Source organism: Terrapene carolina, unplaced genomic scaffold (assembly GCF_002925995.2).
Source record: "Terrapene carolina triunguis isolate 2854851 unplaced genomic scaffold, T_m_triunguis-2.0 Scaffold192, whole genome shotgun sequence".
NCBI classification, from domain to species: domain Eukaryota; kingdom Metazoa; phylum Chordata; order Testudines; family Emydidae; genus Terrapene; species Terrapene triunguis.
In genome coordinates this window covers 2,293,127-2,305,266 of record NW_020664543.1, presented here as the reverse complement: position 1 = coordinate 2,305,266, position 12,140 = coordinate 2,293,127, and the positions used below count along the sequence as shown (strand labels likewise).

The following is a 12,140-nucleotide window of genomic DNA, read 5'->3' as shown; positions in this document are numbered from 1 at the left end:
CTGCATTGTACAGTGGGGCGAAAGAATCAGGGCCTGGGTAACAGAACCTCCCAACTGCAGGGTTTTTATCCAGTAGAAAGTATGCTAACCATGAGACGATCAGGGCAGTCATAGAAATACAAGACAGGTGAACAGAAAGAGCTGTGTGCATGGCTTGCTGGGATCCACGCCGTCAGTGAGCATAAAAGGCAGATCTTGCACCCAGTGGGAGCAGCACTCTCTGCCTTTGCACTTTACACACACAATTCATGGCGGACCCAATATTGAGGCACTCGTGCTTGAGAGCACATACTGCCTCTGTCCTGCCACTCTTCTTTGAGGGAGCCAGAGGATCATTAGGCAGTCTCAGCTTTCTTCTTTCCTCCCTTCCCCTGAGATGACCTAGCAGAAAATTCACAATGTCAATTGCTTTTAGGAGAATCAATCCCTCTTGACTGTCACAGATCTGGCTCCAAAGGTGCATGAGTGGTCACGATTCTGTTACAATACAGTACAGCCACATGCTATCCAAACACAAGAGCAGCTGCTATGTGCTCTTAGTAACAAAGCCTGGCACCTGAGCTAGCCTACCGATATGTTCTGAAACAGCTGCTTTCCCATGCTACCCACCTTCTCCATTAGACACAGATGCGCTAACATCACTGCCCTCTCTGTAGTGCAAATAAAACCTTCTAGCACTTAAGCCATTATCTGGGGCAGGGAGAAGGTCACATGATGAGAGTGGAGGGAGGGTAGAAGATAACTAGTTAACTAACTATATACAGTCCATAATTAACTAATTTAGTCACAAAAGCTCCATTGTTTGAACAATTTTGCAGGCAGGTCTCCCTCATCACAAGTGGCTCAGGCCAGCTTGGCTCTCAAGGGAGGCTGAAGTCAGACCAAGCTATACACAGCAGGGATATGAAGTGAAATGAGTTACACAAAGGGCCCTCCCTTTTCTTAAAGTGGAACAGAAATCCCTCTTTGCTAACGTAGTGACCAAGTCCTGCAATTTCAGGGCCATGGGTTAGTGATCCAAAGAGACAGCTTGAAATAACCCACTTGAGGCAGCTGTTCTCCTACCCCTCTTTTGGAGGTTTGTTCTCGTAGTATTCACATCACATCCTTTTTTGGGGGGGGAGATGGTAACTCTGAATAACAATGTCAGATAAAGAGAGCGAGCTGCTTGTTCATGCACGGCAGTGCCTGACGAGGAGGGCATGTTACACAGGAGTAACTATCAAGATGAGTGAGCCTCAGGCCTTCCACTGAAAATAGCTGGATGAAGAAACCTGGGAAGGAGCTTCGTTAATTAATCATGATCAGAGTCTTCAAGGGCCAGCGTCACTCGCTGGGATCTCATTCTTTCAATTCAACAGAGACACCAGAAAACAGGTTTGGGGTTTTCTGAGTTGGAGTTTGGAAGGAAAGTTCTTTAATTCCAATTTATTTTTTAAATTCAATTGCTAGGCTAAAACCAACCCAACATGAGTACTAGCAATGCCTAATCAGCCCCAGAGACAACACTGTGTATTTCAATGCTTTTAAAAAAATCAAATTTAGCAAAATTATTCTGATTTAAAATACTGTCGCTGCAGTCTCCTAGTCTGAGACTTCGAGTGTGGCTTTAACATGCCCGTGACTCCCACATTCACCCAATGGACTATGCCTCCCTACGTCTCCATGTACAGTATTCTATTCTCTGCAGGTTCATATCCCATGCCCATCACAGGGCTATGTAAGTGCCTTCCAACAGTGAAATGAATGTCTAGCATCTGTACCGTACAGTCCGGCTCAAGAGGAACAATGGACCTGTGGCAATCCAGTATTCGAAAGGAGCCCGTTTTTGCTCATCCGAAGTCTGATCGGCACATTAAGGATTCTGACAAATAAGCCTAAACTCCCAGGACTGCTGTGGCTCCATGGAAGAGAAGAGAGAAAGTGTGGGCCTGTGGTGGTGGTGGGGGTCGAGACTCTCCAGACAATCTTCTCTGAGCTGAATGTCAAGACATTTTCAAGGGCACAGTGAGTTCACCGGGTATTATCCAGCTCACCTCTAGTCACCGCTGGGTGTTTAAGAAAATACATTAAAAAAACCTAAAAGGTGCAAACTCAAGATTAACCTAAAACGGAAATTCAATGGCAAGAACTCTATTTAAATAACGTCAGGGCCTCCAGGATCTGCCTCAGGTCACAAGAGTGGGGACCTGTGAAGTTAAGGCTGTAATCCTGGCAGGAGCCCTCATTGGTGGGATTTATAGGCACAATGAAATGAGTTAGGGCCAGATCTGACCAGGTATTCGCAGGCTTAGCTCTCCATTTAGATGCATTTTTAATAAGACCCTATAAGCTAAGTTCCTTTTTAGGAACCAGAGAGACCATTTTGCACTGAGAGATGTGGGGGTGGAAGGAGACCCACAGTATCATGAGGCACTAAGAACCAAACTCCCTCTACCCATGTGGCTGCCTGAAGCACTGCCATCTGTGCCTGGACAAATTACATACACTGGCGCTTCCTCAACTTTATGGCTAAGGAAGGGGAGAGAGAAACTTGGCAAAAGGTCAAGTATCTGCAGCTGAAAAATCCTTGCAAAGACAAATGCTTCAATTATTTAGGGTGTAAAACCATCTGAAACATCACTGCCTCTGAGACAGCACAAGGGCCATAGAGCAGTCCCCTGGGAAGTGGAGCATGAGATGTAAGAGGTCTGTGCACTCAAGCTGCCAAAATCCTCAGTGGACAGCCATTCCATTCCATTCCACAAACCTGTGAATCCCCACCCTCCTTCACCCTCCCTCCTGAGCAACAGCTCTCCACTTCTCAATCAGCTGTGCACACACTGATGCCCAGTGAAACTTGGGCTGCTTTCATGGTCATGAGAGGGTTTTTCCAATTGCCTTTGGCCCTTACTGCAGCGTCCTACCCTCGGAAGATGCCTGGGATTTGGGGTCCTAGGCATACTGCCAGACAGAAGATAGGGGACCAGTCAGCAAACCAGGATAGCAACCCCCAAAATACAGAATTAATTGTGGCCTCCCGAGAAACAGGAACTTGGACCTAAGCCCTGTGGCACTTGACAGAGCCTTAAAAAATTACCATGAAAATTTACCAGTCCTGGCACAACATTCATTGCCCACCCAGACACCATAATGTTCAAAATTGCATGGCTCCTGCTGGCTAAGCAGCATTGTACTGCGCTAGTGAAGATGTTTAGAGGACACAACCACCTCTCTGGTAGTGCTCATGGAGCTCTTTTTATAGCAAGGGAGTAAGCCCCAGAAAAATAGGGAAGACAGGAAAAGGAGAACCTAGATCTTCAGTATGGCCACGCCAATCCTATAATTCTAGCAGAACTAGAGCTTCATTTTGCAAAGAGTCTAATAATTACCATGATGTGGTCCAGAAAGGGGAGTCTGAAAGCTTTAATTTCTCCCCCCCATCACTTCTCTGAATTTGAGATTTGCCAATCTGATGCACAGATTTATCTGGTGCCTAAGTCACGAACGGGAGATCTCAGTTCACCACCTAACAGGTGAAGTTATTCAATATCCAAAAAACCACAGGGTGCAGGCTTGAAGTCTGCAGGCTGACCCATGTGTGTATTTAAAACAAGTAACAAAGGGTTTAAAGTAAGAATTATCCTCTTAAGGGAAAAACAGATTTAAAGCAGGAGGTCTCTAATACTGAATAGCGGATGCTGCTGCTGACATCTCTTACAGCCACGCTAACCCAGGAGCTCAAGTCTAAGCGATGGGGTTAGTCATCAGAAATCAGTAAGACACACCATCTTGCTTTCGAATAGCTCATGGTCTTAATGCTGGAGCAACCGTGAAGGTGGAATCCCGATGTGGGGGGAGGAGTGTGTCTAAATGGCGTTCCAGCGCAATCCAGTGGGGGCTGTTGGTGATTAGAAGTACTGAAGTGGCCAGGTGCTTGGTTTCTGGTGGAAGGTGAGGGTTGCTATTACAGCTCCCTATGCTGGCAATTCAGGAGTACCAGTGACGACAGTCTCCAGGGATTTCTCATCATCCTCGCAGGATGAAATGTGGTGAGCATGGTGCTTAAGGCCAGTATTGAAGAGGTGAGGAGCGGGAAGGGTGTCTGCATGCAGACTCACATGTACTAGTTCACCTGGGTTGGAGAGCCGTTGTGGCTTCAGTCTGCAGGCCAGTCCCACTTGCATAATCTAGATCAGTTTGCAAAGGGATAATTTACTGCAGTATCTGTACGACATCACCCAGGTTTTGATCTACTCGCTAGGCAAGTAAGCAAAACTCAGTTTTTAAGGTCCCTAGCTAATAAAGGCATCTCTGAAAAAATTCCAGCCTCTCCCCCAAATAGTCTTTTTTATTTGGCTCGGAGCTTGTCTGAGTGTTTTAGTTTTGGAATGTTAAAGTTCCTTCTCTACCAGTACTGTCCTGGTTCAGACTGAGCAGCGATCGCTTCCCATAGCCTTCCAGCTGGGTATATGCAGATTCAGTCTACCCACACTTTGCCTGAGTATGAAAAAACCCCTCAAAACATAAGAGCTTAGAGATACATGAAGACTGGCAGTCATACCTTGTAGGCAATGCTGTTGAGTACTTTCATGGCCACATCTGAGACATCAGGGTAGGGGTCAGCAGCCAGATGTAGAAGGACTCTCCAAATTTGGGTGTAAACACTATTGAAAGAAACTCCTAGGACAGAAAAACATGGAGAGCACACAAAAATCAGAAAGCTGCAGTCACCCCCAGGCCTCTGATGTGGACTAATTTCCTCCCAAGATAAGAGCTGCTCTTGAACTTTACAATGGCAGTTAGAAAAGATCAAGGTAAGCACTCAAACACAGTCCAAGAAATAGAAGAAAACTCCCACTGTGTGAGCCCTTTGGGAAGTCTGCAAGGGTTACAGACACACAGACAGACAGAATATCTGCCCGGAATTAGCATCCAAAATACTTATTTTCTAGTCCCTTGGAGCAAGTCACTTGACCATCTTGTCCTAAGTCTACTCAATGGGTAAGAAGTCTGGAGTCTCTCTGAACAGATACATTTATTAAAATCCTTTTGCCCTATTAAAGGTTAGCTACGCAGCTGGTACATTCAGGACTTTATACATCCCACAGGTGTATTTAACATCTAAATGCTAATAATGAGGTATCAGGGCTCTTTATTAACTTCCTAACTGTCAGGGTGATTAAGCAGTGGCATAAATTGCCAAGGGAGGTTGTGGAATCGCCATCATTGGGGATTTTTAAGAGCAGGTTAGACAAACACCTGTCAGGGATGGTCTAGATAATGCTTAGTCCTGCCATGAGTGCAGGGGACTGGACTAGATGACCTCTTGAGGTCCCTTCCAGTCCTATGATTCATTTTACAGGGTGGAAGGTTGAGTTAATCCTTCAAACTGCAATTAAGTCAATTTAATAATTACCAACTTGATCACTGAATGTCTGCTGTTTAGTACATGCACTGGGAGGGAGTGATAAATGCACTTTACACATCAAATGAATAAGAGTTTGTATGATTGAGAAGGCTCCGGTGAACACTTTATTTGACTGGTTTTAGGCACATTACCAATTTCTTTTACACCTCCTACACCATTTGCCATGTACTATGGTTATAACACCGATCCTGGGAGCAGAGCCATTTGAGAGGTGTAAGGTAGGTGCTGTAGTGACCAAAGGGAACTAAAATAGGATTTTCAAATGAGTCACAGTGAATTGTAAATGATGTGGAAAGCTGTCTCATTTCCCCGTGTGCTTCCCGGGGCATCTAAAGATAAAGCTTCACGTTAGGAAGCTGCAGTCCCTTGGTTGACAAGCAAGCACTCACCTTGGAGAGCGTCTGTACCTGCACTCAGGCCAAGAGAAAATAGATGCTGACAGTTCAGTTTTGACCTCGGGCCCACAATGGAAGCCAAATGCAGTTACAAGCTCGAGCAGTGCACAGACCGCACTCTTTCCCATATGCTTCTCTAGGTTACACAAGGGAATCTCCCTTTTGCCAGAAAAATTCACCATGATGTGACAGGGCATTCTGCAAACTGCAAGGCAGCGAGTAACTTCCATGGCCTCATACAACCTGCAAATTAAAGTGCCTCTCATCCCACTAGAGCCCAAGGGATTTAGCGGAGTGATGTCTATTAACACTACCAAGAGCTGCCTATGCAGATCTCTCGGCTCTACACTATTGACAACACCTTTTGAACAGTAACATGCTGGCCATGCAGTTGTTCAAACTGTCACAAGCTTTCCTCACTCTTCCAATACATAGGGTTCACACAGGATCGTCACCGATCCTGGAAACAATTTGGGGCTACACAAAGATGCAACAATGTCAATTTTTCCCTTCATGATATAATGGCAGGTGCAAGATGAGGCAGATTCCAAAAAGGTTCATGCTCCATTTTGTCTCTATGTTTGCAGAGGCCATAACCAAAAGTGTTCAAAACCAGGCAACACACTGATACACTGGGTGTAAGTTTAGGGGAATAAGGGCTAGGTGGCTCTGCTTGGTGACAGGGAAGAATGTAGCATGTCTTCCACTTCTACACATCTAGGTTCAAATTCTGGCTTTGGCCATAAGGGAAAATGTATCCCCCTCCTTAGAAGTTGTTCATTCATATTTAAAGTAAAGAAAAATCATCAGAAAACAAAGCAAGTTTCTGCTCCGGAGAAGGCCAGGACTGCAGTCCCAAAGATAATCAGAAGAAGATGGCACAGTGCCTGTCTGTGTTTGCCAGGCTACAGGCCACTGTTGTTAGACTGAGTTTTCACAAGCACCAAATTCACCTTGAAAACAACTCAAACAAGACAGACAAGGTGATAAAAGCCTGGGGGAAAAGTGTGCCATTCACTGACGCAGCCAGCCAGGTAACACTGCTGCAAAGGGTCCCTGAAGCCTGCTCAGCTTTCTGCCTCCAATGCGTTTGGGTCTGCACTGGAAGTTACATAAGGGCTGCTGGGAATCTAAAGGGGTTGGTTTCTTTTAAAGAAAGAGCAAGCGGGGGGGACGGGGGGACGGAGAGGAGAGAAGAAGGTGGGAGCAGGAGGGAATCTAGTTTTCAGTATTTCCAGCCCCTCTGATAACGTCCTCACTCATGACGCAAGCAGGAAGAAAAACCCCCAAGACATTTTTTAAATATCTAAGCTTTGGGGGTGGGGGAGGGAGGGGGAGGACTTCACCAATGCAATTCCTCATTCGCTCAACAGCTTCTGAAAAGAACAGAGGGAATTTCTATAAAGGCTTTTTAGACTCATTAGAGATAGTGCTTGGAGGTGTGTTCCCTTCCCTCACTACAGTATTATTATTTTTTTCCTAACAAAAGTGTTGCTCATCGAATGGATTCAGCTGAATGACGCATCTGACAGGTCCTTGTTAAACCTGAACCACCTGAGTCAGTGTGATAATGAAAGGAGATACGGACAGCAGGAGGGAACAGTGGTTTCATTTCACATAATGGACTACAATAAAAAAAATCCACGAGACACAGACAAAGCACTAGGCAAGTGGGGAGAGTTAATTTAAAACGACAGCTCTGTAATTAGTTGGACTGATTCAACACTGGTTAAATAGACCTTGCAGTACAGATTTACAAAACAATTCCTTTCAGCTATGAACGTCAAAAAGAAATTGCCTTTCTTCACTGATTGTTTTGGTTTTGTACGGGTGTGCATAACTCTTCATTCAATTTAACAGCAAACATCAGGGCACCACAATTGGTTTAGATCGTCAACCTTGCAACCCGAGTCCAGCAAGGGCACAGCTGTGCAGCACACACAAATTAAAACCTCAGTGTCTTTATTTAATCTCTTCCCGTGGTTTGGCTTTATCAGGTTTTTTGCCTCTTTTAAATACTGCAGTGATTCTAAACCTGGAGCTCCAAAATGAGATGCAGTCCACACCCCACAAATTGACCAAAACCTCAGCATCTGTACATTTTCGATTGGAGACAACAGCTCTGATTTGTTTTCGCATGTTCTTCCTGAAGTGAAAAACAAGTTTTGGACTGACACATATAGCTGAACTATTTCAGACTGAACAGTGAGGGGTATATGGGGATTCTGATACATAATTCTCGTCACTGTTCATCCCACCTCTGCATTGTAATTTATCCCCCACCTCCCTCTTCTCTTCCCATGAGTAAAACATAAGATCCTGTGAGACCTAGATTCGGATAGAGAAAAGATCTAAAATTCTGATGGCTCTGTGAACTCTACTTCAGTAGGTGTGAGTGGCAGCCCAACTCCTTAGGGACAAAATACTGCATGACAGCAGTTGGAGAATTAACATTTCTTGCAGCGATCACACAGCTTATAGACGGAACCCTTGGTCTGTTCATAGGTAAGGCTACGAGTCTGTCACAGAAGTCACGGATTCCATGACTTTCCGGGACCTCCATGACTTCTTCTGGGGCAGGGCTGGAGCAGCTGTCAGCCCAGGCGCTGCTGGAGCAGCAGCTGCTGGAATGGCTGACCGGCAGCCAGCCCCAGAGCCACCAAAGAGCTGACTGGCGGCCAGCCGTAGGGCCCGCCAGGGCAGCGGTCTCTGGCCACCGGAGCAGCGGCTGGGGTTGGGTCAGTGGTAAGCCGCTACTGCAGGAGCAGCAGGGGGCTGGAGCAGCTGCAAGCCCCGGCAGCACTCTGTTTGTCCCGCCACCCCCAGGGTATTTTTAGTAAAAGTCAGGCACAGGTTGTGAGCTTCCGTGAATGTTTGTTTATTGCCTGTGACCTGTCCCTGACTTCTACTAAAAATACCCATGACCGAATCCTAACCTTATACCTAGGGTATCCTGAGGATACCTCCCCATTCCAGCCTCTCTGGCCCCTCTGAATGCTGTGCTCCTACTCTCAGAGTGCAGAGGAGCAGTAGTTCCCAAGGCTAAAGCTGCTCTAAGATGAAGCTGGTGATAGAATCGATTATAAATGCCTTCCCAAAAGACACGGCAATGAAGAAAAACGCTCAATGGGCTAGTCCCAGTGACGTAGGGGAGAAGTGGCTCAGGACGGCTGCCAAGCCCAGGTTTTCCCCACTGCTCTATGCAGTGCAGTCTGCACCATAGGAAAAGCTAATTTAAAGTTCCTCCCCAAGAGCGACCCACACAGCAGAGCGTGGGCTTTCTGATGCTTCGCTAATCCCAGAGGAGACTTGAGGAAAAAGGTTCGTGCCCTCAGGATCGAGGTAGTTATGCGCACAGTGTACAAAGGGACCTTCAGAATCCACCACCACTAACCCACTCCCCGTCTCCCTTACACATTCAATCGGGTGCATGGTTGTGGCCAAGACAACTCAGTTTCAACAGCTGGAAAAAAAATGTGCTGCTCTACTCCCATGCTCCAGGCATTCCAGCATTCCCCACCCGTCCTGGCATTCCCCACTGTCCCACTAGTTCCTCACTTACACCTGTGTCCTGGCATTCCCCACCAGCCCATCTCACCAGGCTTTTCCATAGTCTTTACGGAGCGTATGGCATGCTATGGAACACACTACAGCATATTTATTGCATAAACAAGTGCAATAGTGCTTAAGCCTATGGGTGGCATTTAGTTTTCATATAATATAGTCAGTATCTTAGTTTACTATTTTATACTTACTAACAATATGGTCGTTGCTGTCAGCTAATTACTCATCACTGTAAATGTGCACTTACAAGATTTTAAATCAATTGTCTAATTGCAAATTTAAGTCCATTGTCAGTGCTCTCACTCCCAAAATCTGCCCCACTCTGTCCCCTCACTCTCCCATTTGCCTATGGTCTACCTCCCCTCTTCCCCTCCCAGTCTGATCACAATCACCTCTGACTGTAACTGTTGCTCTAAGCCAGTCCTTTAGGAGGGGTTCTGAATGACATGGCATAGTCTCCCCTCCACATCCAAATTAAATCTTATAACTCTCCTACTGGAAAACAAAATCCATCTCCAGCATTTTATTGCTCCAAGTTTCTCCTTTCCTCTTTGATGAATGCGTTTGGCATTATCTTTCAAGCAATGATCTCCACTTCACCATGAGACGCAGCTAATGAGGGGCTTTAATCATAGCATTTGGGTAGGAAAAAAAAGTTATAAGTCTCATGGCACCCAAAGCCAATGTCTAATTTCTCCCCTTTTCTATTTAAAGAGGCAAGATTAATGGCTGGAGGATCTGGCTGTGGAAAGGGCTGCAATAGGTTTAGCTTCCGCCCCAAACCAGCTATTGTAACCAAAAATTCTTCCTGCTGCCAGCTTAAGGGCAATGGAAGGCCAGAAACAGATGACTCTTCTGCCCAAAACTGCCCAAGGGACAGTCACCTGCCAGAACCCAGCTAATCTTGTGAACTGTACACGCACAGCTCAAAGACTCGCTCCTCTTTCCCGGATTGCCCCTCAGAGATATTTGAAGCAAAGTAAGAGGAAAATTTCAATGCCAAGCACCTTGTAGCAAAATGGCACGGGGTGCGAATGAGGACTCTTTAATAAAACATACTGTAATTGAGAAAGAAGCCCCTGAATGCTAATGAATCAGAGCTGGATGTGTGTCTGAAGAATGTAGAGGACAGAAAGTTAAACTTTAGGCAAGAATGATCTGTATTTCTTAACATTAGGGGCTGCGGTTTCTTTAAAATGGATTTGACCTGTTCCTCCAAAAAATCCTTTTTCATTTCTTCCCCTTTCTCGAACACCTGGCATGGCCACAGCTATAAAACAAGTCCCCACTGCTCCTCCCACCAGCCAGAGGGGCAGGCACTGAAGAGCAATGCCAGGTGATTCCTCAGACAGGGCAGATGCCAAGCAAGGCTCTTCCTTAGTTTATACCCACCCCTCTGAGCTGCACATGGTGTCCATTCTTTGTTGCAGATTAAGGATTTAAGGAAATAACCCAGAAGGAAGATGGACACAATTGGCTGCCTTTAAAGGGGGCTCAAAAAAGAAAGAGGATGGTGATGTTGTAATAACTGGGCCTACAAATTGACCCGCATTGTAAACTCAACTGTGAGAAGTGAGTGAAAGTTTCTAAAGTGTCATAATAACCTGTAACAGCAAACGTTGATGGGAAAAGGGAGAAAAGAGAGACAAAGACTGAATTAGTCTAAATGAAAAGGTCTACTAATTTAACTCAAGGACTGTGTTAAGATCATGCCTAGCAAACAAGAGAAGTGTGAGATCAGAAATTAATGGACTAAAGCTGGTGTATCAGAAATTAGCCCTAGTTGGTGAATAAAATAATGAGGGGATAAGCTATTCCACCCATCTATCCTTTTTGGGGTCCATAAAAAAGACGTTTGGGGAAAAAATACAGACGAACAGATGCAAATGCTAGCTGACAAAGATGAGAGAGGGGGAAGGGGGGGTGCAAATTTCTCCATCATGGCTGTCACCCCCACCATCTCCTGGGACCCTGAACCTTCTTCATCCTGATCCTGAATGAAGTCCATATAAGACCAGGCCAGAGAGAGGGTCTCAGATGACACTGTCATCTCCACAGGCTCCGACTAAATCCTGACTATCACCTGGGTTGAGAGACATTGTCACACACACCCCCTTTGTGTGTTCTCTTCCTTCCCCACTTTATTTGTTTTCGTTCCTATCCCTCTCCTTTTGCCTTCTGTTTAGTAAGTGTCTGGGTTAGCTGGCCAAGGCTATAACACTGCTGTAAGTCTATGTCCAGAGAGGCTCGACACTGGTACAAGTTTGCCAGGGCTTGGAATGGCTAATAAGACCATCTGCCATGCCTGTGTTTCTCCAGCAGTGAGGCTGCAAGGCAAAATCAACACAAGAGACAGATTTTCTGTCTTTGCTGTTCTTTTCTCTTCCCTCTTACGTATGTTTGTCTTGTGCTGTCTTCTAGGAACATCAGCAACACCACCAGCTTCTACCCATCTCAACTAACTTCTCCTTTCCCCAAAAAGACAGTTATTACCATGCTTAATACCTACTAAGAGAGTATCAAACAAGGAGCTTTTTCCTTTAGAGACTCTACATTTAAAGGGAAAGGGAACAAGGGATGTTGGCAAAGTGAAAGGCTTACTTCGTACTCTATATTTCAATTTCTCTAACTGCTTTTGCTTCTTTTCTGAATCTTTAATAAAAGGTTAAAAGGATTTTTAATAATGTGTTCGCCATGGTACTAAGCAGGCTCAGGTCTTTGTATACCAACCCCCGAACCTTGTTTAACCCTATTTAATTCTGGACAGTGAC

General features: G+C 45.5%; 1 protein-coding gene across 3 annotated transcripts in view; it reads right to left on the bottom strand.

Annotated features, from left to right (window-relative positions):
- RPTOR (regulatory associated protein of MTOR complex 1) overlaps window positions 1-12,140 on the bottom strand; it is a 285,614-nt gene that overhangs the window by 64,069 nt on the left and 209,405 nt on the right. For all 3 annotated transcript variants that reach the window (XR_003899854.1, XM_024201510.2, XM_024201511.2), the window contains exon 21: window positions 4,544-4,662. Coding sequence is in view for 2 of the 3 variants with exons in the window: in XM_024201510.2 (XP_024057278.1) it covers window positions 4,544-4,662 (119 nt within the window). In the remaining variant the exon portion in view is untranslated. The remainder of the gene's footprint in view (window positions 1-4,543; window positions 4,663-12,140) is intronic.